The sequence below is a fragment of the Mucor velutinosus genome (assembly GCF_035048745.1).
Source record: "Mucor velutinosus strain NIH1002 chromosome Unknown tig00001564, whole genome shotgun sequence".
NCBI classification, from domain to species: Eukaryota; Fungi; Mucoromycota; class Mucoromycetes; order Mucorales; family Mucoraceae; genus Mucor; species Mucor velutinosus.
The window spans coordinates 3271430-3295541 of NW_027041906.1; the positions used below are offsets into that span (position 1 = coordinate 3271430).

Genomic DNA, 24112 nt, shown 5'->3' on the forward strand with positions numbered 1-24112 from the left:
TATCTGATAACATTTAAGATAGAAGCCTCTATTGTCATGTAGCACAACGTCAAAATAGAAGGACTAAAAATAATGAGAATTATATCATTTCATCGGAAGAGAGAGAAAGAAGAGGTTGAAAACGCAAAATAAAGGCCTCGACTCCGGGTTGATTTCAAGGGCTTACTGCTGTGTGATACCAAATAATACCGTTTATATAGGTACTCTTCGCTGTCTGCTTGTATACTGTCTCTCTTTCTCTCTTCCTTTCTTCTTGATACATCTCCCCACTTTCCTTTTTTTTTTTATGAAATCTACATAGAGACACTCACTATCCTTACAAGCCATTCCTTCCCTTTTATTTTTATAGCGCAACATGTCCGACACCACTTCCACTTTTACGACTCGATTAGAAACCTTGCAGTCATTGATTGATGCCGAGAAAAGCTACCTTGATAATCTGCAACTCATAGATTCGGTATACATGGATCTGCACTGCTGTGTATCTTTATCTAACATTTGGATTAGAAACTATCTCCACTCTGGATGAAGCAGTTGCAATCTATTGCACCTGATTTTAGCGAATTGCTCAAGTGCATTCAAGACCTTCTTTCAGTCAATAAGCCATTTTATGAAGTACATATAGCTATCAACAGATTTGATTCTAGTCTAACCTAATTTTCATCTAATGCAGAAGCTGATCTCAACAAAACTCGAGTCCACCGAATGCAATCTTAAAGATATTCTAAAGCAATTGGTAGAGTGGCATTGGAAACGCAAACATGTACACGCACTGAACCATTAGAATAGATCTCTGCTATAAAATTACCTTATCTCACATTCAGTGAAAACTACATTAATAATCTGAACCAACGTCAAGATATTCTCTGTGCACCGTCGATCCAGCAATTTCTTAACGTAAAACAAACATGGAAACATCTCTCACATGACACTTAAACAGCATATTATAGGACATTGGCAAAGAAAAAGAAATGTCTCTCGAGATGTTGTTTTCTGCTCCTTTACAACAGATCCGCTTTTACAAATCCCTATTTAATGTGAGTTCATGGACAACTCCCCTTTTTTTTTCTTTACTCAACCCTTTATTGTTGATTAGAAACCTCATAGCAGCATTGATCAACCCACCCTCGTACAGGCAAATCAGCTCTTCGACTCGCTCATGATTAAAAACTCGCTGCCTCCAGTCAACCTAGACCCGTCGTTTCATACCAAGATCAATTGCAGCTCGGTTGTGGATGTGCTCAGCGATACCCCCATCCATAATTACCAACTATCAAAATTAGACAAAATCTTGCTTTGTGATACATTTAATTGCACAGAATTGTCCAAGCGTGTGCAACTCATTTTAACTGTAAATCATCTCGTTTTCTGCTGTCCAGAAAAGAACGATTTGCTCTACCCTCCCATTGATATCAACGATATCTCAATTCGAACTATTCACATTGACCGTGAGCTGTTAGGAGAGTATCATGTCCAGCTTTGGATCAGCCAGCATAGACTATTTACTTTTACAACCAAATCAAAGCAAGAGAGAAATACATGGCTTGGCCTGGATATGAATAGCAATGTAAAGACATCAGACACTGTCGCTGTATCATGGGCGCCTTTATTGGCCATTGTGGAGATTTACGACATTCGAAGGCAATCAAGAGCCCCGACCAAGTCGATTCGCACTCGAGACATATTCACATTCTACACGGATCAGGCGGGCGAAATCTCTCCATTGGTCTCGTCTGATGAGGAAGATAGCGAAGACGACCAAGACAACGATGATCCAGTCAGTGGAGGACAAGAGGAGAAAGCAGCAGGTTGGTTTTTATTAAACTACATTGATTATTAAGAATCGCCCCAAAACTGACTATTTTTAAAACGGCCATCACATAGATAAATCAAGCTCTGCTTCCATTTCCTCTTCCTCTATCTCTGCTTCTGTTGCTATGGCTACAACTGCTCCGCCCGCCCCTCCTCCAAAAGAGCCTGTGAACACACCTCAGTTCCCCTTACAACCACCACCCAAGGAACCCTATAGACCTGTTGCTGTTTCTGGTACAAAGTCTCTTCCGGTTCGTAATCAATCATTAAGGCAATCGCCTCCTATTCCTTCACATATGCTTTCGCCTGATGTTACTAGTAAAGCCCCTGACACGCCTACGCCTGTACGTCCATCCAATGTAAGATCCTTAACAGCTCAACCACCGCAACCACAATCACAACCACAACAACCTATCATAGAATCATCATCTACAACACCATCCACCACGTCTTCCACTTCATCTTCGTCCTCTTCTTCTGTGAGCAATGGCAACACCAAAAAGCCATCCTTCATGCGTTCTGTCATGGCAGCTGTGTCCAATCGCTCTTCCCTACGCCATTCGAAATCAAACTTCAAGCCAAGCATTGACTCTGTCTTGTCATCGTCGACGCCCAACTTGAAGAGCCCACCAAGCAAGAATGCAATGCAAAACATAAGCACAGTGTCGCTTGATCAACAAACATTAAAGCGACCTACTGATCCTGCCCTAATGCGCCGTTACTCAGCAGCAAATCTGACGACTGACCAGCATCAGCAACAACAACAACAACAACAGCCACCTTTGCCGCCTCAGCACCTAACTATACCTTCGCACCAGCAAAGCCCATTTGGCCAACAACGCTCATCATTTATAAATAATCATTCCACGCCATCATTTGCATCAAGTCAATCTAGCCTAGCATTAACTCCACCATTAAGCAGAGCATCGAGTCCTGGATCCATGACCCCTGTTGGACTCTCTCGTTATCAAACACCGTCTTCTTCATCATCTGAGGACTTGGGATCACCACCGGAAAGTGTGAGTTTTTCTATTCGTAGTATACCACGTTTCTGTTACTAATTTTGTTTGCCATTTAGCCTGATATTTTACTGCAGCATGGAAACACAATCAAATCCGTCTTATACAGCAATCAACAATCACAGGTATTCCGCTGGAAAGACGAATCCTGGTACGCAGTGCAAGGGGAATGTTCTGTAGAAGTTCGACAAACATACAGCAATCGTTCTTGTGTGGCTATACATATGAAGGAGACTGGGCAACTCTATTTGAACGCGTGGGTGCTACCCGACACGTTTATATGTCGCACCACAGAAACGGATCTGAGTTTATCGTTACATATCACCAGTAGTCAATCTCAACTAGAGAACTACCTAATCCATTGCGAATCCAAGCTGGAAGCTGACCGTTTGACAAGCATATTAGAGCAAATGCATCAAGAGTCCATCAAGATGAACATGGTCATCTCCGCCACAAGCACGTTGAGAGGCGCCCCTCCGCTGTTAACGCGCACAGCATCTCTGGCTGCAAACAACACATTGACACCTGAAGAGCTGCAAAAGACATTCAAGCTGGCAATGCAATGTAAATGCAAGCTCTTTGTTCAGAGTGCAAGCTCCAAGTGGAATAGTTTTGGAAGCGTCTACATGAAGGTATCACAACAGTATACAACCAAAAAGATGCATATTGCCATGGAATCGCATAAAGGCGGCAAAGTAACTCAATTGGTCAGCGCGATGGTACAAAGTAGAAACGTCGAAAGGCTAAGCCCAAAGAGAATTTCCTTTTTGATGGTCGATGAGCTGGAAAAGAACAGTGTAGTTTACATGATCCAAGTGCGAGAAGAGACAACGGGTGATAAAATTTTGGAATACATCAAGACTAAAAATAGTGAAAACGGATGGTAATGGGCCATTGCAAGCATTTATATATATATACACACACAACATTATATCACTCTATACTATAAACAACTATCTTTCTTTTTGCTGTTTCGTGAATACATGATGAGATGATGTATATATAATCCGCTGTGAAGTTTAAGCTTTTATTTGCCTTACTCTTTTTAAATGCTCTAGTATGCTGAGCGGCTTTCGCATCAGGCGAATCAACCATATTGTTGATGCCCATAAACGCTGAAAATGTTTATGATACAAACGGCGTAACATTTGTAACATTGCTGATCATTTATTTATGTAAAACGTGCTTCATTCTTGGGCATGCAGCTCGCAGTGCCTGACAGATAGTGTCGTTAGTGTGATATGTAAACGAACGATTGCTTCGGAATTCCCCACTTTGACAACAAGAATGGTAAGAAACAGTGTTCATCTTGACCGTATCAGTAGCGCACACATTGTTAAACTTGTAGCATTGGACATAACAGAGTTTTCAATGAATTCAAGACATCCCGAAATGCTTGCCACTCAACACGTAGAGTCATTGCTACATTCACTAAGTGGAGCATAGTATGGCTGCACCACAAAGTTTATTATACCATTCTATCTATCCATTCAGGTCCATACCTTGCCTGCACACCTATCAGACTGTTATCAGGGCACACGCTCTTGGTTATTCAAATCAGATGACGGGAGAGGGTGGGTATATCTTGATTACTTTTTGTTCTTCTTTTTACCCGCACGTTCTGATAGATACATGGACAAGAAATCGCCTTGGTTCCCAATCTTTTTCTTCTTATTTGCATTAGAAGGAGCCGGTGTTGTTCCTGTTGATGTCGCCTTGACTTTCTTTTTGGAAGGTTGCCTTGTACCAATGGTGGTAAATCGTGATTCCTCTTCATCTTCTGAAGAATCAGACTTTTGATCTTGAGGACGAAATCGCTTTCCAATAGGAGTAGGTGTTTCCCGATGACTTGCTGCTTTTCTGTTCTGGTTCAATATCTTGTTCTTTAGCAAGATCTCCTCTTTTGATGCCAAACCGTTGTCATTGTTGTGTCTCATTGCTTCAGCATGTGAGAGAAATTTTGCTCCAAGGCCAAGTCTACGTTGGTTATGTGTGATATTAGTAGGTATATTCAGGCTAATGTAATAGAGAGAGACAGAGCTCCATTACCTATCAGGTCGACCAGTGGAATATTTAGTGAGTGTATCGTCATCATCATCATCATCCAATTTTTCTCCAGGCTTAGGTGGAGGTAGCCATGAATTAATGAGCGACCTTGCTATACCAATGGATGCATCGATCTGTGTCTTTATCTTTTCATTCTCTTCGGTGTTGATCTTGGCCTTTTCCTTCTTGTCAGACATGATGATATGGAGAGCAAAGAAGAAAAATATTCGGAAATGCACAAATACGTGGCTTGTCGTACTTTTTTTTTTTTTTTTTATTATTTAGTGGACTTTATTAGGCCTTTAAAATGGTTGCATGATGTTTGATGTGATCAGCAATAAAAGTAGAAATGAAAAAGTAACTGTGATCATAGCCATCTTGGTAGCGAATAGTGAACTCGCTTTCACGGCCCAAGTCTTTGGTGGCCTTTTGCAATTGATCAATGAGCAGTTCCTTCTCCAAAAATCCGTCTGCAGTACCCACATCCACAAGGATGTTCAAGCGCTCATTCATGTGAGTCTTTAATAATTCCACAGTGTCGTATTTCTTCCAAGCTTCCTTGTCGTCAGTTCCGAGGTAGTTGGAGAAAGCCTTTTGGCCCCAGGGACAGTTGATAGGGTTGGCAATGGGTGAAAATGCAGAGGCTGTCTTGAATCGAGTGGGGTTTTTGATGTGAATGGTTAATGCGCCATGACCGCCCTGCAATGGTATACTATCAGCTCTCTATTCCACTCTTTTTATTATTTGCGCCTTACCATAGAATGACCCATGACAGATACACGAGATTCATCCTAAATGCACGGAAATCAGTTAAACCATTAATTTTGGCGTTTCCCCCCCCCACATATCACTTACGATAGGCAATTGTTCATAGACGAGAAGAGGCAACTCCTTGACAATGTAAGAGTACATACGATAATGATTTGCCCACTTGGGTTCAGTAGCATCCAAATAGAAACCAGCACCAGTACCAAAGTCCCATGAGTCACTATCGCCTTCAATGCTAACACCACCTATATACCAGCACATGCATAAATTCAGTGTGTGTTGATCCTGCTCTTGACATTGTACTTACGAGGAGAGGTATCAGGAGCAATCAAAGCAATACCAAACTTGGCAGCTTCAGCCATAGCACCGCTCTTTTGGATAAAGTTGTCTTCAGTGCACGTCAAACCAGACAAAAAGTAAATGGCAGGCACCTTTTGCTCTGAAGCTTCTTTGGGAAGAAAGACATTGAACTTCATGTCGCAATTGAGCTCTTCGGAATGATGCTCGTATTTGACAACATGGCCGCCAAAGCACTTGTTTCTACTGACTTCCTTGATAGACATGATTTGTCGATTGTTTTGTATTCAAGAGAGAAACCAGATTTATATACTCGGTGGTAGATGATAGTGGTATATTTCAATTCATGGTGAAACATCTCCGCCAAACGTCACCAACAAGACCCCACAGACCCATTGCGAGGAGCTAACTTCCACCGCCGAAGCATAATCTCATGCTAGATGTAATTTTGGCTGATGATTGAGCAAAACAACATGTAGACATTGTCGTAGTTTATCTCTAGTCTATTGCTCTGCCCTCATGCTTACCATTCAATGGCATGAAGGCTGACCTGCAGACGTTTATTGCTTTCAGGTCAGTTTGATGTGTTCCTCGATGACTCGAGACAAATATCTCATCAAACACTTTACATACACAATGCTATGGATGCCGCAGACTCCATTTGACTAGACTCACATAGTAGAGCTCTAGAAAGCACTTGTCAAGGTTACAATATAAATATTACATGCAATGTTGATTACAATTGCAATTTTGCATCCCACATTACGCTTCGCATTTGTATGAATGATTTGCAGTTATTGGAGCTATCCAGCATAAACATATTCAGCAAAGGCAAGATATGGCAACTATGCTTAGTCATAATGCTATTCGATTTGCAATCCTCTTTGTACTAGCTTATAAACGTTGGTTGCATTGAAAAAAAAAAAATGCATTTTGCCAGCCAAAACTGATTTAATCTCCGGTCTTATTTTTCTCTCTTGAAATGGAAGTTTTGATCAAGTTTCGACTTCTTTGATCTATTTTGCAAGATTCGATTATGTGAAATGTGATGATTCTTCGAGACTTGCTTAAGCTGTCCCTGGTGGTAGGGCGAAGTGGTAAAACTCCCGTATGCCAACGGGAGGATCCCGGTTCAAATCCTGGTGAACGCAAGTTGTTTGATTTTTTTGACGTAGTACTGATGTCCTCGTTTGGTGTTTTGTGCTCTTATCCATGATCTATATTTTGACGATTTTCCGCAAGACTGTACTGGCTCTAGGAGTCGCACCTTATTAGTAGTAGATTTCTTTCCCAACTTAGTTCAAAAAATATCTTATTCCCCTTCATTGCAGACATTGGGTCCACCAACAGTCTTTTCTATCCCTCAGCATGACATTTAAAGGACTTTAAATAAAACCTGGAGCTCGACTCCCCTACAAAAAAAAAAAAAAAAAAAAAAAAAAAAAAAGACTTGCTTAAGCTTTCTTGGAGTACTTTTCAAGGCGCATCTAATGGTGCCGATTAAAGTAAGTGGTTTGAACTAGTTTATTGAGCAATTTATGAAAATATAAAATAAGGTTTTTGGTCGATTTTCAACGATCCTAAAAAAAAGTTGAGCAAAGGTGTCAGACAGCTAGTGCCAGATCAGAGCAACTGTTTGGTACTATTCTGACAGTCTAAAACGGCTTCTAACTCGAGAAATCACTACTCAAATGCACACAACTTTTGCTGTGGTTTGCATATTTTGGATTAGCAAAGGACATTGCTGGTAGGATGTATGGCCGTATATGAATGGTTTTCGTCTATTCAGACTTGGAACATCATATAAAATTTATATCCATATTTACAGCTGTATCATTGTCAGAAATCAACGGATTTTTTAGCAGAGCAATGTGCTAAAAATGGTTCCTGAAGTTTTCTCAAATAAACTTTCCATTTAATTGGATCCAATCCAACATTTTTTATGTTATGTATATAGTGTATAGTAATAAAACCATTCACCATACTTGAATCAAACGGAAGCCAACCAACACCATGACAAGATTGTCTCCAAATAGATTATGTTAGTCGGGTAAAGCATTGCAATGGCTCCGGATGATGTATCAAAGGCAAATCAAAAGGAAGTCGAACCTTGATTTCAGCTACCTCTGTTCCGCTGGATCTCTCTTGCATACTATCCAGATCATTATCAGGCACCAAGTCGGCATTGTCATCCCACAAAGACGGACAAAATAAAACGCCCAATTCAAAGCTTTTGATATAAATTTGTGTCCTGTTTTTTTGATATTCGCCCCAAGCTGCACGACTGAGGTTAGCCGATGTCAAGAGGTGCCATGCAATGTGTATTTTTCCATTCTTGTCTTGATAGGTTCGCGTATAAGTTTTGATGTGAGGCATGAGGAATTGTCGACCTGCTCGTTCGCTTTTCCACTCATACAAGTATGGATCAAACCAGGAATGGTTTTTACCGTAAGAAGCTGGATTTGGATTGGTTAGGGTGCTGTAAGTATCTATTTTTAATCACTTAGTCGACACACTACTTGCCTTTTTCAAATCTCAAGAAATCACCACTCATGTCTCTCCCAGTAAAGCTATTACAACAACGGATCAATCGTTTATTGTAAGATATCACTTAACACTAATAAGAAAGATACATACCTGTTTGATGCTGCGGTTACTGTCGGATAAACAACGCATACCCGAGGAGATTTGATTGACAGCGTTGATCTTCTATTCTTGAATTCAGCCATGGCTCGACTCACCTGTTCTTTGAACCATTTCTCTGGGGAATGGGGCATACTAGAGCACTATCACAGGACAAGATAAGAAAATGTCCTAACTTTAGCCCTGATCTCGTGTATGTATACGCACCTGCATAATGATTTGCGAATTCTGACAGTTGTATGTGGGCAATGTTACATACTGGCAGAGCACTTCTGCTAATCTCTGGAGGCCCCAATTACAGAATGATGATCCACTCTGTCGGTGATACCCTGGCACAGACGCAATCAAGATGGCCTATTATTCAATATGGATTGATGGGCCTGCCCTTGCTTGAAACATATCAAGATGAATTACCTTGCATACAGACCAATCATAGCGTGATACAGAGGCGATGGTTGAGCCAAGACAAGACAGATTATATGCTCGCAAATACTTTATCAAATCAGTTTCAAACGGAGATGCTGCCGATGTTGGATTGTTTGTCTTGAAGGAACATTTAGGAGATCGATAAACACCTTGTGTCATGACTCTAATGAACACATTGAGCTATATATCACAACCATGGTAGACGCACTTACTGCCAATCTTGAGGGATCATATTTGCCGTCATCACAATCAACTGAATCGAGTCTCTAAAGAACAGTAGCATAGCCTATTGAAAGTGTCAGGGTTTGTGCATGTATGTATGATATCATTACACGTACTTTGGTATGATGAACACCTGCGTGCGATACTGTGTTAGTGTGCTACTTTACAAGGCCAAAATGCAGCAACAAACCATATCTATCTTGAATTCGTGGTGTTGCCACTGTGATATTGGGCCATTGTCGTGCTTGTTCCATTAAATCCCTTGCAGATTCCCTCAAACCATGCACTATTGTCACTGGAATGCTCTTGTTTTTAACATTCGACATGAGAAAATCAATATCCACCAAAAAGTTAAATTGAACCATTGACATCAAATCATCCTAAACGAATGTGGTTTAACATAAAAATAGATTCATGCTGTGTCATTGTATAACATGTACATGGTAAATCAAATCTCTTAGTGATACTTTTTTCGCACAGGTTAATATACTACCGCACATGGAGACACACACACACACACACACAAAATTCCATACCACATCCCATGTTCTCTTTATCAGACAAAAGCACTGAAGCTGTCAAGCAAGTCTACAATGGAGAATTTAGCTTTGCAATACTGTCAAACAGACAAAATGTTTACATTGGTAGTCATTTGATTCTGTGATTTGTAATACAGTGTATAATAAAGCGTATATTCGTAGTATAAAAGAGGGAAGAAGAAAAAAGCTATGTAGAATGATAAAAAAAACGGGAGAGAAGAATGAAAGAAGGGAAGCAAGAATAAAACTGTGCTTGAAACTAGAAATACAGAGAAATTTACATGTACAAAATACGATTTAAGAGGTTGATTCCAACTTGTCACGAATACCTTGTAAGAATTGGTCGTTTGCAGGAACAGGTGGTAATCGTTTACAGTGCTTCATTTTCATCTTTCTGAATTTCACTATTGGATGGGTGGTATAAGGATGACTGGTGAAACTCTGGTAACCGCTGTATTTAGTACTTGCCATGCTATTCTTCTTCTTTTGTTTTTTGTCCTTCTTTTTGTCCTTCTTCTTGTCCTTTTTCTTGGTATCCTTGTCCTCTTTACCGAGCTCGTTCTTTACGCTGGCAGCAACGCCAATGGCTGTCTCGTTGGAGAAACTAACGCTCTTGCGCTTTTCTTCACTGAGGGGAGACATGGGCACATCTACGTCGTCGTCAATGTCGCTATCACTATCGTTGTCGTCGTCTGTGGAGGAGACGTCAGAGGAGGAATTGGCTGTGTTTCCGTTGCGGATGGTGTTTTGAATGGTGAGATGATCTTGGCTCAATGTGTCATTCAGGTTGAATCTACTGGTGGAGTCGTTCAATTCTTGGATGGCAGATGAGGGTTTTGTCAGAATGGTGGGCACAACTGGTGTTCCGAGAGGCGATGGGCTCTTGAATCCCTTGTCCTTTTTGCCCTGCTTCTTCTTGTCCTTCTTTTGCTTCTTTCCGTCCTTTTTCTTTTGTTTTTTGCCATTTGTCTTTTCCTCATCACTTGACATGATGTGATCCACGTTGCTGTTGTTGCTATTGGTGTTTGAAATATGATCTGATAAAAATTGCAAATTAGTCTCCTTGCTAATACACTGCATGTTTTACTATAGTACCTTGGGGAGGCCAGTGAGGATCAATTGAGCTTCGCAGGAGATCTTTCACCAAAGGCAGTAATTCAATTTGCTATGTAACATGCCACGGTCAACACTTGTCTATAGTAACCAACCCCATCATCACTTACTGTCCAGCTTTCCCCTGACAATGCTCTCAAATCACGGACATAGACCAGACGGTGCTTAGCGAGCACAGCGAAATCTTGTTCAGTATCAGCAGCAGACCAATTCTTTTCATTTGCGATGCGCTGCAGCACACTGACGACAGTCTGATGTTGACAGGGCAAAATGGTGAGTTACATGTCTTGATGACACTTTGTCTTCATTTCATATTTACATCAGAATCAGGTAAAGTTTCCTTCATGTTTGTTATGCGATTTATTGTACCCCTTGAGAAAACGCTTGGTAAGCACAAATTATGTAGACAGAGAAGAAAGAAAAGGAGGAAATGTCCAGAAATCTACACTCAATATATAGAGAAATTGGCTGTGACTCATTTGCCATGAGCACGGATTGTCTCCCGGTTTCTCGTTTGGGCTGTTTGCCATGTTCATTAGCACTCCGAGAGAAATTGTAAAACCTTTTGCTATGATTAGCTCCAGTTTTAGATATTTCAAGCATTGGAAGGCTGGATTTTTCCGGGTTCAAATGTATCAAAAAAAGCTGTAATCTCAAGATTTGATAAAAGACACATGTGATGTATCTCGACCCTTGGTCATTTGATTCATTCCTGTCAGTCATTAAATACATTCCAGCTCAAAAGACCCAATGCATTGACGCAGTGTCAGAAGCCTTAGCATGCTCCAATGTCAATTCATATTGTAATTCATCATTGTACGCTCTCATTGTTTAGATGCGCAATACGCTTGATTTATTACTTACTCAACCGAATGCACAGTAAATACTTATCTTGGTTATATTCACTCCTCCAGGCCACATCACACGCTTGATATCTCTTCTAATTTGAGTAGATGTCAAACTAGCCAAATGTCAAAATCGAATGATTGAAGCCCAGCGCAAAGCCCAAATCGAGCGATTTGTCGATCTGTCAAATAAAAGCAAGCATATGTAGTGAATGCTAATATATCTAGGGAACACATAGTTACAGTGCTTCCGAGAAAGCAATTAGAAACGATATGTAGAAGCACACAAATCAAACAACGTCAGAGACATACATTTTAGCAAGTTTGCTATCCGTTATAGTTTACATAATGCACATTGTCATTAAAATTCAGAATAACCGTGTATGTTCTTTTATTTCTGCGCCAAGAGAACCAATGCTATGGATTCAGATTCCTCCACAGAATTCGCAGAAGCTGTCGATCCTTATGGGGATCTTAAACAGGGCATGCCATACAGATTCATATGTTAAAAGTGCTTGTTTTGTTGCTTGATCTTTTTACCAAATTGCTGCAAATCTTCAATCAACATGTCAGGCTCTTCTAATGCAGGAAAATGGCCGCCCTATAAATGACATCAAAATAAGCAAAACTATATATATAGTGCTTGGAGATGCTACAAATGGAACTTACAGAAATCATTTCATTGTATTGTTGAAGGTCTGTTGATGTCTCCAACCAGTCTCTGGGCATCTATCAAACATGGATTAGTCTCACCTCTGCTAATAAACTTCTATAGGTTACATACCTTGGAGATGTCATGAGCAAACGCGCAGACAGCGACTGGAATCTTGACACGAGGCAGCACAACCTTGATCATTTCATTTTGATGCAAGCATTCATAGTATATACGAATCGAAGATGACATTGTATTTGTAAGCCAGTAAAGAGTAACTTGGGTCAAGAATTCTTTGGAACTGATGGTTTGAGGTAATGCTTCTGTTTCCTGTCTTTCCACTGGATGATATGTCCAATCATGGTACTTTTCCAACATCCATCCTATGAAAGCATGAGTTGGGGATACTTGCTACACGCTCCCTACAGAAAATGCCATACCTAATAATCCCACTGGACTATCACTCAGTCCGTAGGCCAGTGTATAGGGTTTGGTGCCCTGAATGCTGCGATAGCCGCAATCCCTATTTCGCTCAGCATTTGCAAATGTAGCGCCTCCCAGTACCGTCTTGCCAGCACCGTACACATTATCAAACCCTAGCAGCAAACTGGAAAAGAACTTGACTACCTTGAATGGATAGAATATCAAGTTTCTTGGCGTTGGAAGAGGCGGCAAGATCATTGGTAAGTTCGTATGATACGCCTTGCAGTGGTCGCTATGACGCGTGGCAATCCACTTGCCTATGATAGCGCCCCAGTCGCCGCCATGATACACTGTGAAATATTCAAGTCATTAATTGCCACGCTCCTGTCGATCCATTTTATATGAAACCTACTATATTTGTCGTACCCCAAATGAATCATCAACGCATTAATTGTACTTGCCATTTTGGCGACACCGTAACCCCTTTCCTTTGGCGCGTCTGAAAACCCGAATCCTGGTAAGCTTGGCACAATGACGTGAAATGCCTATTAGTAGCAGAATTAATCTACAGCTTTATCGTGTTGTTATCCGATAGGCGTACTTGATTGCCACGAATTCCATCTCGGAGTGGATTGATTAGCTTGTGGAACTCGTAAAATGTCGACGGCCAGCCATGTAGCAAGACAATGGGAACGGCGCTGGGGTTGGAGGATCGTTCATGGACATAGTGGATTAGCAAGCCATCAATCTTCATGCGGTAGTGATGCCATTGAGCCATCTCTGTTCGGGATTCTTCCCAGGCAAATGTTTGCCACTCTTCAAGCAGAGGCTTGACAGCCCAGGAAGGAGCTCCCAGAGTCCAGCCATACTCTTTCTCCAATTCGTTGGGCCAGACAACATCAGCTATCTTCTCATTTAATTGCTGTTGTTTCTTTTCTGGGAATTCAGGGATTTCGAATGATTCAAACTCTCCTTCAGATAGAAATGACATGATAATAGTGTTTCAGAGAGTATTGATGAGGGAAAGAAAAGAAGCAAAGAAGAAGCGGAAAGGTTTGTTTAATGCTCTATACAAGTGTGTGCTTTTTTTGGATAAAACGAGATGACTGTAATGTGAATTTGCCGTCGCTATTGTATGCATGTGTGTTACCTAAATAATGCCTGCCAAGAGCAAGTTGGATCAGCTTTAATTCTCTTGTTAAAGCAACGGCCTTGAATTATAGAATATCATATGCGATTCCCCAATTTTAAAAGCATCTTTGATGTAGCAAGGCTTTATTGACTGATATTCTAATTTAATGATGGGAGCAGAGGAACTACCTAGTAAAAGAAGCGCTTGGCAAAGAGGAAGTTGTCTATTTCGTTGCCCTTCATCTGGAACCCGAAGACTTCTTCCAATTTCGAGTTCAAGGATGCGGATGTCGCAAGATACTTGTCATGCTTTTGCTCTGTAACCGCTAGTCTCATATCCAAATCTTCCCTTTCGCTGTCATTCTGAGTATCCAACTTCGACACCAATTGTAATTTGTCAAGAGAAGCCTGTAATTGCTGCATTACATAGGTGGCAATATCTACTTGAGCATCTGCTATGGCATTCACATGAATACGTGCAACGTTTTCGCATGTAACAGAGAAAAGCACAGATTCGTTTGTTTTACGCTCCAGTTCAAAGTCTTGGTACGTGATAAATACAGCTGTGCCCTTTTCCAATTTGCAATAGACGGTCATTTCAAGACTGAGCAGAGAGACTTGTAGATAGCAAGAATGATGTGATATTAATTTGTCGCGCATGACTTGAGCATGATCAACACCATTGTAAGTTACATTAGTGAAGTCCACCGATAGAAAAGCGAGGGATGTGTGAGGCATAGTGATCGAAAAGACATCCACTTGGTGCTGGCCATCTGCATTGATAATTGAACAATCAGCAAGCTGCAGACGATACAGCTTTGGGTAAAGCTGGCTGATTTGGGGAAATATGCCAGCGTCAATTGCAGCATTCTCAATATCCAACTCCTCCAGCTTCCCCTTCATGCGCGAGTCTGCTTCTATTGGTTTGTATTCAAGTCGCTCTACAAAGATGGATAGTGTCTTCAACGAAGGTAAAGTCTCGAATACATGGTAAATAGAAATCAGTTGATGGCCGGTATCTGGATCCCACCAACGAGAGCGTAAACCGTCCACACAGAGATGTTCAATGGTACAGCGATCCGACATGGTACATAGTTCATCCAAGATGCCCAGTTGAACGTTATTTGCGGCCAATCCATCCACTCCAATTCTCAGTTCTTGTTGTCCCTCAATTTCGGCAACGTTCATGTAAGCCTTAAACCCAATGTTCCCCTTAAAGTGGCAGATGCGGACTGACATCTTGACTGGTGTGTCGCTTTTACCACAGATTGCAGGGATTGTAGGTCGAACACCTTGCACGGTAGCGAAATTGAAACCGACAAAAGTCTGAGGTATATGTTTTATCGCATCCAACAATCGACCAGACAGTTCTTCTTGATAGAATACTCGACTTCCGCAGATCAAACGTTGGATACTTGGGTATTTGTAGATCAAGTATAAAACTAGATCCAAATGAGGCATGTCAATGGCTACTTTTTGAAGGCTGCTGACTTTCTCCACGCTGTCTACTGTCCATGTTATCGTAAAAGGATCGCTTTGTGTCATGTTTTCATCGCTATCAGGATAAGCTAGCTTGAGCTCGCTCAGGAAAGGACAATTTCGCAATACAGTATCCAGCCCCTTGACATTGATGAGAGGTTCGGCATTCAGGCTTAAATCTTCCAATTGCTTGAATACCTTGAGCTTGTTGAGAACAGGGTTTTCATTGATGCATTCCATTGAAATTTGCAGCTGTTGCAGTGTATCTCTAAAAGTAAGCAGAGCGTTGATAAACTTCTTGCTGTTTTCCTCAGCTGGATTTGGCATAGCTTTGAGCTTGTATTCAGTGGTGGATAAACTTTCAGCGGCCTCGACTAAGGCTGCATAGAATGACTCGCTTGCTGACCATGATCCTGTTGATAAATACTCCAAGTTGTCTGTAAAGGCTGCTCTCGAAAGGTCAATGAATGCTGATTCTTTTTCTGGAAAGGCTTGCATAGTTAGGTTCTTAATGAGTCGAGCTTTTTGAGGCTTTTCTTTTAGATAAGCGAATAGCTTGGCTACTCTGCTTCCATATACGAAGAGCTTCTCACCGAACATGGCAATCTCAGCAAGTTGGCTCCACTGACGGCAGACTAAGCGAGACTGGCACAACTTTCCTGCTCTTCCAATTTGATGAAATACGTTCAACCATACTTCAGGTGGCACATGCTTGATGATGTCTGTCATTATGAACGCTGGCAATTGTTGAAATGTAAGAGAGATGAAAAGAGTAAAATCAGCAGTAGATCAGCAATTGAAAGTTGCTTTAACGGGTGAGTTTGAATTGGGTTTACAGAAATGATCCAATATATCCTTAATACTTTGCTATTCGAGCCTTTTTACGAAAAGAACGGCGGGAATTTCAGCTTATGAGATGTGAATAACATTGAAATGAAGCATGTGTCAATAATAGCACGTCTATATAGCAGCTTTATTACCATACGGTCAGCTTTCTTTGATGCTGTTGCTTCAGGAACAAATTTGAAATCCAAATTTGCATGTCAGTCATTGTTGATTTGTGCCAAATGTGCCATTCTCAAGTTGATCTGCCCCATCTGTTAACTCCCACATGACACTGGCCCTCAATAGATATTAGAGATATCTTTATTTATCATATACAATCTATTGTGATCTGAATTAAGTGTACTATCTACATTATTATGTTACATGAAGTCTCCATCATCATCAGCTACTGGGACTAACGGCTCTCTCAGATCCGAAGTGAAGTCGCTGATGCTCTCTTCGCTCCCCATTTCTTCTTCACTGATTACAACAGAATCATCCTCTTCATTCACATTGAGCCATTTATCCGCGTTGAATCGATTCATCCAATGCTTTCCAATACGTCGAATGGGATCATCCTCATCAAGTGTACGCAAGACCATCGGGGGTCCAAGGCCATCAGATGCTGACAATGCACTACCGTTTCCTATGCTACTGCAATCATCATCGTCCACGATAAAGGAATTCAATACGGATGAAGCGCTAGAGTTGAACAATCCTTCCACGTCTTCGTCTGTATGACTGCCATCAGATGAATAATCAGCCTCGTGTTCAACAAATGGATTGGTAAATCCTTCATCTTGAGCTGATGCATGATATTGCTTCTTGTGATGCTTTTTGTTGAGTTCTCTGCTTTGCAACAAACGCCTCTTCAATTCTTGTTCTGAGGGTGGAAGTACCACAAAATCGTCGTCTTCATCATGAACCGTCTTTCTCTTGAGCCGTTTTCTGCCTTTGCTTTTTGTCTGCTTATCATTATCATCGACAGAATCCTCTTCCTCTACTTGTTCATCGTCGTCGTCTTCAATTAAGGTCCTCTTCAGCTTTCTTCTGATCAGAACAGGGGATTCACTTTCAGCGGCTCGTCGCAATGGGGACGGGGTATATAGGCCTTTTGATAGCGCAGATAGTAGACTAGGACTCTCTTGCTCATCTTCACTAATGATTATCTTTCGACGGTGTCTATGAACGATAGGACTGATCGCACTCCCATCTTCGCTCAGCTCAACATGCTCATCCTGTTCTTTCTGTTGTGGTATGTCTTGAGAATCCTCGATAGAGAATATGCTAGGTTGTCTCTGTAAGGTGTCATGCTTGTTCGTAGCAGCATCCTGAGGAGCAGTTGCTGTTTCTTCGTCAGAAGCTGATGATAAGGCATCCACATCGAATTCAATAATATCCTCTTCCTTCGTAGAAGCATCTTTATACCACTGATAATTTTGACTTTGACTTTGATTTTGAGTGCTTTTGCTTAATGGAGGCGCACTGCTGGGATGTGCATGTTGCGGGTAAGACAGCACAATCGGCTCATGGCTGGTTGAGGGTTGTTCAGTGGCCAAATCAGCAAGCAGGATGGACTGCTCTGCGATATTCTGTGTAGATGTCTCGCCCTGACCAAACATAAAGTTTTCTGCATAATAACCATCGTCATCAATCTTGTTCTCCAAAAAGTTGGCAAACATATCTTCATTAAAGTCCAAATCACAAAATTCGTCTTCTTCCGCATTTTTCTCTGGTTCCTCCATTGAGTGATCTAGCTGCTCTGGCGGTGGTGGTGGCGACGGTATAGCAGTGGCTGTGGCGGTAACTGCAGGAGATGATTGAGGATCACTATTGCGAGTAGCAGGCTTCTTGAACTGCATGTGAATATAATGTCCTGTTCTTGCCTCCAATCTCTTCTGACGTTCTTCCAGTAACCGTAGTCCTTTTTCACTGAATGGAGGATGACTAGGCCAAATCAACGTAGATACTTTGTTCTCTTTGCCAGACACACTGCTCGTCTTTTCAAAATCAAACCTAGGCTCTAGAGCATCATCAAAGCCAAGCTCTGTTTTTGACTTTGCTAATGCATCCGCTTGTTCCAGAAATGAGGCATCCAATGAGAAATCAAATTCATCTCCAGAATCGCTCTCGCTCATCAAAGAGGCTGATGGCTGCAGTGGTGCTGGTGATGGAAGTTGGTGGATAGGACGACGAGAGGGTGGTGTAGGTGTACGCGGAGTATTGTTGAGGAATGATGTCTGAATAGAAGGTCCTTGCTGGCCCAAGTCAGGCAGCGGATCGACATCTTCAAACACATCATCCGGCAGCATCTGTTCCCATGATCGTGGCTCATTATCCCAAGATGGAAGGCTACTGGACGCTTGCTGACTAGCATCTACATCCATGTCTTCTGTCATAACATTGATCTCCCGCATTTCCTGGCTCAGTGTCATTCTAGATTTTCCCTTGTTGACTTTGGGCTGCTGTTGCACTATAGGTGGTCGAGTCTCCTGGTCGTCTTCAGGCAAAGGCAGATCTACAATCTGATTGATATTGTTATTCTGCATGAACGCATCGAAATCATCGTCGTCAAGCCTTGCGTTTGAAGGCGCTTTTCGCCGTTTACGAGGTGTAGGCATCGTCAGGGTATTCGTTGAAAATTTGGAGGGTAGCTTGAGTTGTGTCATTTGCTTGGGTATGTGTGCACTGATCTTTTCCTCGGGATGCATAATGCGATACTCCATTTTCTCCACCAGATTTGACAATTGCAGAGTTCTTTTGGAGTGACCGATACGATGAGTAGCTTGTAGCCGAGATTGCAGAGGGACAAATTTACTGACACTGTGTACAGTTTTGTCTTTCGGCCAGAATGCGCTTGTAATTTGATCCATGCTGGTATAATTATGGCGTGCGTTGCAGAAGGCACGAATGAATGATCGCTCTGCTTCGTCTTGAAGGAAGCCATCTTGGGTATAGTCAGTGCTTTCTGCCTTCTTTCTTCTCTTTTTGGTGCTTATTTTCGGTTGATATGTGCCCACTACAAGTTGTTTGCGACAGATGGTTGGCTTATAATTGACGGGCAGTATTTGCGGTTCAGGCTTGTAATACTTGATAGCGCCACCTCTTGATATCATTCTCTGTACATTAGCGTAGGCGTCTTTGGCTTTGTTGAACTTTTTTTCTTCTTCTTCAGTGTGAAGCAGGATACATTTACCCATTCTCTTACGGCCAGTTCTACCCATTCTTTGAAGCTAGAACATAGAGTGTTACTGATTATATGTGAACCAAAACGATGGAGGATACTTTACCATACGAATTGGCGATGAATGAGAATCGAAACAGACGATCAAATCAATTTCACCAATATCGAGACCTTCTTCACCAATACTTGTTGCTACCAGCACGTTGAATTCATCGGATTTGAACTTGCGCAAGACCTACTCATATCTGCTCAATCAACCAAAGTCTGTGTTTTACGCAATGGCATGCCTACCTCTTGCTGCTCTCTTTGATTCAAGCCTTTGGTGCCCTGCTTATCAGTGGCCTGTCCAACAAACACGGTGCTTCGAATCATTGGCTTATGTCTATCAAGCACATTGCGGATATCTATAACAGAGCTACGGAAACTGGAGAACACCATAACCTTGGAAACTTCACCGTCAGACAAGCTTCCAAAATGATTCAAGAGAATGGATACCAAATGATCCATCTTGGGATGGCCAATAAAGTCGGGTTTTTGTGCTTCTTGTTTAGCAAATCGTAAAATACCCTGCAGGGCAGCGTTATTCTGGAACGCAGTCTGTGCCTTGCTAAGTCGACCGCCGCTTGCACGCTTCTCCTCGTATTCCGCAAACAAAGTTTCCAGGTTTTCGATAAAGGGAGTAACGCCAATTTGAGTCAAATATTCATAAGCTCGACATGCACTTTCTGCGACCAGCATTCCACTGGAAATTGCCCACTTGAGGTTCTGGTTCAAATTCTTTGCCTCTGCTGCAAACCGTTGTCGAAGCATCATTAAATAGTAAGTCGATACACTCTTGGCCGAAGCTGGCACACCAGTTGGCTTCCTGGACAGGTCGATCAGCATAGGCTCAAAGACTTTAGTTACATAATCGTTAATGATGCGAGGCAGGATGCCAGTAGAGCCTTCAGTGTAACTTAATTTGACGACGATGCGCTGCGTATTCTTGCCATGAGAGAATTGACGGATGTCCATGGATTCCTCGGTTCTGATCTCGATTTTTGAAATGTGCAAGTTGGTCACCACATTCTGCACAGCGTCTACAGTGCTGCCAGGCGTAGCTGTCAATGCCAATATTCTGAAGCTCTTGTTCGTTTTGTAGATCTTTTGAATGACTTGTGTGTATGCATAATTGCCAGTAGCTTTGTGAGCCTCATCCAGCACAACACAAGCAACGAGGTGAGCAGGACAGATACCCGACCTGAGGTCATTTTGCACTGTTTGAGGTGTAGCAAAGAACACACGCTTGGCCCTCCATAGATCTCGACGTTTGTCTGCTTTTGATACGCCTGTCATCTCTGCTGTTTGATCCTGAGGTATGCCGCAAATCGTAAAGCATGCTTCAATTTGCTGATCTACAAGAGGCCTGGAGTGAGCCAAAAAGAGGATCTTTGAGTCTGGAAACCATCTCCAATAGTTGTACATAACGACAGCTGCAATGAAGGTCTTTCCTAAACCAGTAGGCAGTGCCACCAAGATATTATTGAACATTGCCCTGTGGACGATATTCAGCTGATAGCCGCGAATTGGATAGTTTGTTGGATACACCCATGTTCGCATCTCTTCTGGGTCAAATCTGTGTGCGCATGGTGTGGTGATTGGCAATGGTGGAGGAGGTGCTGGATCGTCATCGTCTGGCACAAAGCTAATTTGGCCTGCTGCGTGAGTTTGCTCAACTGTTTTTGCTACTTGTACTAGCTCCTCGAGGTCAATATCGTCTCCAAAGCCCTCTTCTTCGTCTTCAAAACCATCAGCGAATGCCTCTAATAGCGTCTGTTGGTCCATGATCTCTGTGCCATCCTTCATAACTGCGGATTAGATGAAATGAAAAGAAAAAAGCAAGGCAAAGGAGCACGAAAATGACTCGATCCCCGCAGCCTTTTTAAAGAGTTTTTAGTAACGTTTGGCTTTGTTGCTCCTTTTTCTCTAGTTTTCTAATCAGTCTACTGTCATGTCAAAAAGAGCCAAACTCACGCACCATGATCCAGAGGCACATTCAAGGCATCTAAGGCGACAATTGGAGTCATTGGAGAAGGACAATCACACATCCATCAGCAGTGTTGAAGGGCTGGTAACAGTTGCTTTGACCGCACAGGAAGAAGAAGGTTTGTTTGGCGCTTTCTAGTCGAGTCATTGATGCTGACCATGCGGTCCAGGAAGCACGCGTAAATCGCGGAATAGATCGAAAAACATATACTCGACCAAAGTTACACTCAGTGCATTGCTGGAGTCTAGTGTAAGTAGCGAGTAAAGCACCATGTCCTAGCAATCAGCCACTGACCTTGTATGCATACAGCCTATCACAGCGCACTGCTATCAAAACTGTCAAGTCCAACCCTCTATATACCCTGCCAGAAAGTTTTGTTCCGTATGTGGATACGCCAGTGAATACAAATGTCTCAAGTGCGGCATGAAGTACTGCTCCACCAAATGTCTAGCAACGCACATGGAAACTCGATGTCTCAAATGGACAGCTTGATTTTACAGATTAAAGAGCGTGCGTTTTATTGTACATCATGGACACGAACAATATGATAAATGAGACCTTCACGGGTTGTGTATAATTTTGGGTGGTTACATTTGGGATAAATGCAACGATACGGCTCTTGGCCGACATGAGCATCTGTCAAATGCTTAATCACATTAGTTTTTCTAGGAAAATTTTGTTTACAACTTGGACATTGTAATGGGGGATAAATGCTATTCAAAAAGGCCTCTGCCTTCTTGGACAAGATGGCTTTCTTGCTGTGTGAGTCCTTCTTGGGGTGATACATGGAAAAGGGTGAGGGTGGTGGTGATGGTGTCAAATTGTCTATAAATGTCGATTTGGGCTGCTTTTTGACAGCATAGACTGTGGGCTGTCTCGCCATCATGAGTTTCTTATGGTTGTTGCTACCTGTCATATTATTTGGAGGCGAGGAAGATTTGGAGGAATTGCAGGAGGAGGACGATGACAAAGACTGCAGCATTTTGGACGATTTGTATTCATTCTTGATGACAATGGCGGGCTCTGACATGATGGAGAGCGACGGGACGGGCGGTGGTGCTAATTGTGGTACGGGTGGTGGTGGGGGAGGAGGATGAAGTAGAGGTGGAGGCGAACCAGGCATTGACATTGGCTCTAAGCTCATTCTTGACATGGTGGGCGATGGCGTTGTCGTTGTCGTTGCCGCTGAAAAGAGGAGCTCTTCTTGCTGGAATGAATCAGGCAATGGTTTATCAGATTGAATCAATACATGGGCATGCGAAATATGAACACGCAGAGCACCTCGCGTTACAGATCTATAGTCGCAATACGGATGCATACAGATATATCTTGATTTGCAGTTTTTATGCTTTTCCTTGAAATGCTTATTTGATTCAATTCTTGACGCAAAAATGCCATCGCATAAAGAGCATCTGTTTGGCGGATACATTGCTTCCACCAAGGATGTGAGCGACATGTACTGGTTTTCAATGTGGAATCCCTTCATGTAATTTGATGTTGCAGTTAATGCTTTAATCTCTTTCTTCTTTTTTCTCTTGAATTGCTGTAATTTGTCCATATTAAATTTGGTTTCTTCCTGATGGTTTTTTTTGATAAGCATGTTCCTCTGATGAAAATTTTTTTATAATAAAAGAAAAGAAAAAAAAAAAAAAAAAGAGAGTGAGAGAGTGAGAGAGAGAGAAACCCCCCCCCCCTTCCCTTTCCTATCCTGTAAGCGACTTTTTTTTTTTTTTTTTTTTTTTTTTTTTTTTTCTTTTGCAGTAGCAAATACCCATTGAAATGTGCCTGAACATTGCACATTTTGGGACTGTGCAAATTAGTCGAAATCATTGTGGCAAAATGATCCAAGGTGGCGCACAGAGAAATGCTTATATACATCTACTCATTTCCATCTATTTCTCCTCCTGTTTCTCTCTCTCTTTTTCTTTAGATTTACCTATTTATAGACATTATGATATTCAATAGAATTCAAGCACGATATGCCTCTGTGTTGGTATCATTGCCGCCATCTCCACACTCATCCAGCCATTGTCTTCATCAGACACAACAGCACATCATCACTCCTGCTTCTCTGCCAATCACTGCTACATCAAACAATGCATTCAATCCAAACTATATCCCAAAAAACACAAAGGAGCGACTCACACTAGGGGAATTATACAAGGTGTTAGATAATTCTAAATCAATGTATAGAATGATACAGAATGAGTATCTCAAAGGTGATGATGTATTGCATCTGGAGGAGGCGGATCAAGAATTGAGCTTGGATGAACTGCTGGAAGAACAATACAGACTGATACAATTATTAAAGAAGAAATGAATCTCGTATGCGATCATAGAGTATTGTAATAAAAAACGATATTAGACTATTTATTTTCCAAATTGATATTTAAAGGAGCAAATTTTATTCGTTTGCGTGCACACTGACGAATTAAACACAAACCAGGAAGAGATGGTGTTACCATGAAATGATTCATGACGTAGCTGCGCAAATCATCATTCTTCTCGCACTTGCATGAATATTATCTTGATGGATGATAAAGATAGGGATGCAGTGCATTAAATAGGCCCCTGTGTTTCTTTCATTTCCAAAACAGCATACGTTTGGAACCGGGATATTTTGATAAACACATCATCTTTCAAAGAAGACTAGCGAGCCATC

At 41.8% G+C, this 24112-nt stretch overlaps 11 protein-coding genes across 11 annotated transcripts; 3 read left to right on the forward strand and 8 right to left on the reverse strand.

The window, feature by feature from the left end:
• Positions 1-355: 355 nt before the first annotated feature.
• Positions 356-3718, forward strand: ATC70_011352 (uncharacterized protein; the record flags this gene model as incomplete). The annotated part of the gene is made up of 8 exons (XM_064830545.1): positions 356-457; positions 508-615; positions 674-736; positions 790-897; positions 951-1037; positions 1097-1808; positions 1885-2831; positions 2891-3718. The coding sequence occupies 8 exons, from the start codon at positions 356-358 to the stop codon at positions 3716-3718; spliced, it is 2955 nt and encodes a 984-aa protein (XP_064683047.1).
• A 702-nt stretch (positions 3719-4420) lies between these two features.
• On the reverse strand, positions 4421-5074 carry ATC70_011353 (uncharacterized protein; the record flags this gene model as incomplete). The annotated part of the gene is made up of 2 exons (XM_064830546.1): positions 4421-4808; positions 4881-5074. 2 exons carry the CDS (start codon positions 5072-5074, stop codon positions 4421-4423), a joined length of 582 nt encoding a protein of 193 aa, XP_064683048.1.
• Positions 5075-5171: 97 nt separating this feature from the next.
• Positions 5172-6208, reverse strand: ATC70_011354 (uncharacterized protein; the record flags this gene model as incomplete). Its single annotated transcript, XM_064830547.1, has 4 exons — positions 5172-5576; positions 5633-5668; positions 5733-5890; positions 5953-6208. 4 exons carry the CDS (start codon positions 6206-6208, stop codon positions 5172-5174), a joined length of 855 nt encoding a protein of 284 aa, XP_064683049.1.
• A 1771-nt stretch (positions 6209-7979) lies between these two features.
• On the reverse strand, positions 7980-9559 carry ATC70_011355 (uncharacterized protein; the record flags this gene model as incomplete). The annotated part of the gene is made up of 8 exons (XM_064830548.1): positions 7980-8398; positions 8466-8512; positions 8580-8728; positions 8793-8939; positions 9000-9174; positions 9224-9297; positions 9350-9366; positions 9424-9559. 8 exons carry the CDS (start codon positions 9557-9559, stop codon positions 7980-7982), a joined length of 1164 nt encoding a protein of 387 aa, XP_064683050.1.
• A 510-nt stretch (positions 9560-10069) lies between these two features.
• On the reverse strand, positions 10070-11231 carry ATC70_011356 (uncharacterized protein; the record flags this gene model as incomplete). The annotated part of the gene is made up of 4 exons (XM_064830549.1): positions 10070-10809; positions 10868-10937; positions 10996-11136; positions 11205-11231. 4 exons carry the CDS (start codon positions 11229-11231, stop codon positions 10070-10072), a joined length of 978 nt encoding a protein of 325 aa, XP_064683051.1.
• A 1004-nt stretch (positions 11232-12235) lies between these two features.
• On the reverse strand, positions 12236-13796 carry ATC70_011357 (uncharacterized protein; the record flags this gene model as incomplete). Its single annotated transcript, XM_064830550.1, has 6 exons — positions 12236-12331; positions 12400-12459; positions 12515-12765; positions 12823-13155; positions 13218-13350; positions 13407-13796. 6 exons carry the CDS (start codon positions 13794-13796, stop codon positions 12236-12238), a joined length of 1263 nt encoding a protein of 420 aa, XP_064683052.1.
• A 329-nt stretch (positions 13797-14125) lies between these two features.
• DIM1 (Dimethyladenosine transferase) lies at positions 14126-16144 on the reverse strand (the record flags this gene model as incomplete). The annotated part of the gene is made up of 1 exon (XM_064830551.1): positions 14126-16144. One exon carries the CDS (start codon positions 16142-16144, stop codon positions 14126-14128), a length of 2019 nt encoding a protein of 672 aa, XP_064683053.1.
• A 476-nt stretch (positions 16145-16620) lies between these two features.
• Positions 16621-21269, reverse strand: LCB4_2 (sphinganine kinase lcb4; the record flags this gene model as incomplete). The annotated part of the gene is made up of 3 exons (XM_064830552.1): positions 16621-19473; positions 19531-19659; positions 19716-21269. The coding sequence occupies 3 exons, from the start codon at positions 21267-21269 to the stop codon at positions 16621-16623; spliced, it is 4536 nt and encodes a 1511-aa protein (XP_064683054.1).
• Positions 21270-21414: 145 nt separating this feature from the next.
• SNF7 (ESCRT-III subunit protein snf7) lies at positions 21415-21942 on the forward strand (the record flags this gene model as incomplete). The annotated part of the gene is made up of 3 exons (XM_064830553.1): positions 21415-21568; positions 21620-21699; positions 21760-21942. The coding sequence occupies 3 exons, from the start codon at positions 21415-21417 to the stop codon at positions 21940-21942; spliced, it is 417 nt and encodes a 138-aa protein (XP_064683055.1).
• Positions 21943-21967: 25 nt separating this feature from the next.
• On the reverse strand, positions 21968-23008 carry ATC70_011361 (uncharacterized protein; the record flags this gene model as incomplete). Its single annotated transcript, XM_064830554.1, has 1 exon — positions 21968-23008. One exon carries the CDS (start codon positions 23006-23008, stop codon positions 21968-21970), a length of 1041 nt encoding a protein of 346 aa, XP_064683056.1.
• A 393-nt stretch (positions 23009-23401) lies between these two features.
• On the forward strand, positions 23402-23770 carry ATC70_011362 (uncharacterized protein; the record flags this gene model as incomplete). The annotated part of the gene is made up of 1 exon (XM_064830555.1): positions 23402-23770. One exon carries the CDS (start codon positions 23402-23404, stop codon positions 23768-23770), a length of 369 nt encoding a protein of 122 aa, XP_064683057.1.
• Between the last annotated feature and the right edge of the window lie 342 nt (positions 23771-24112).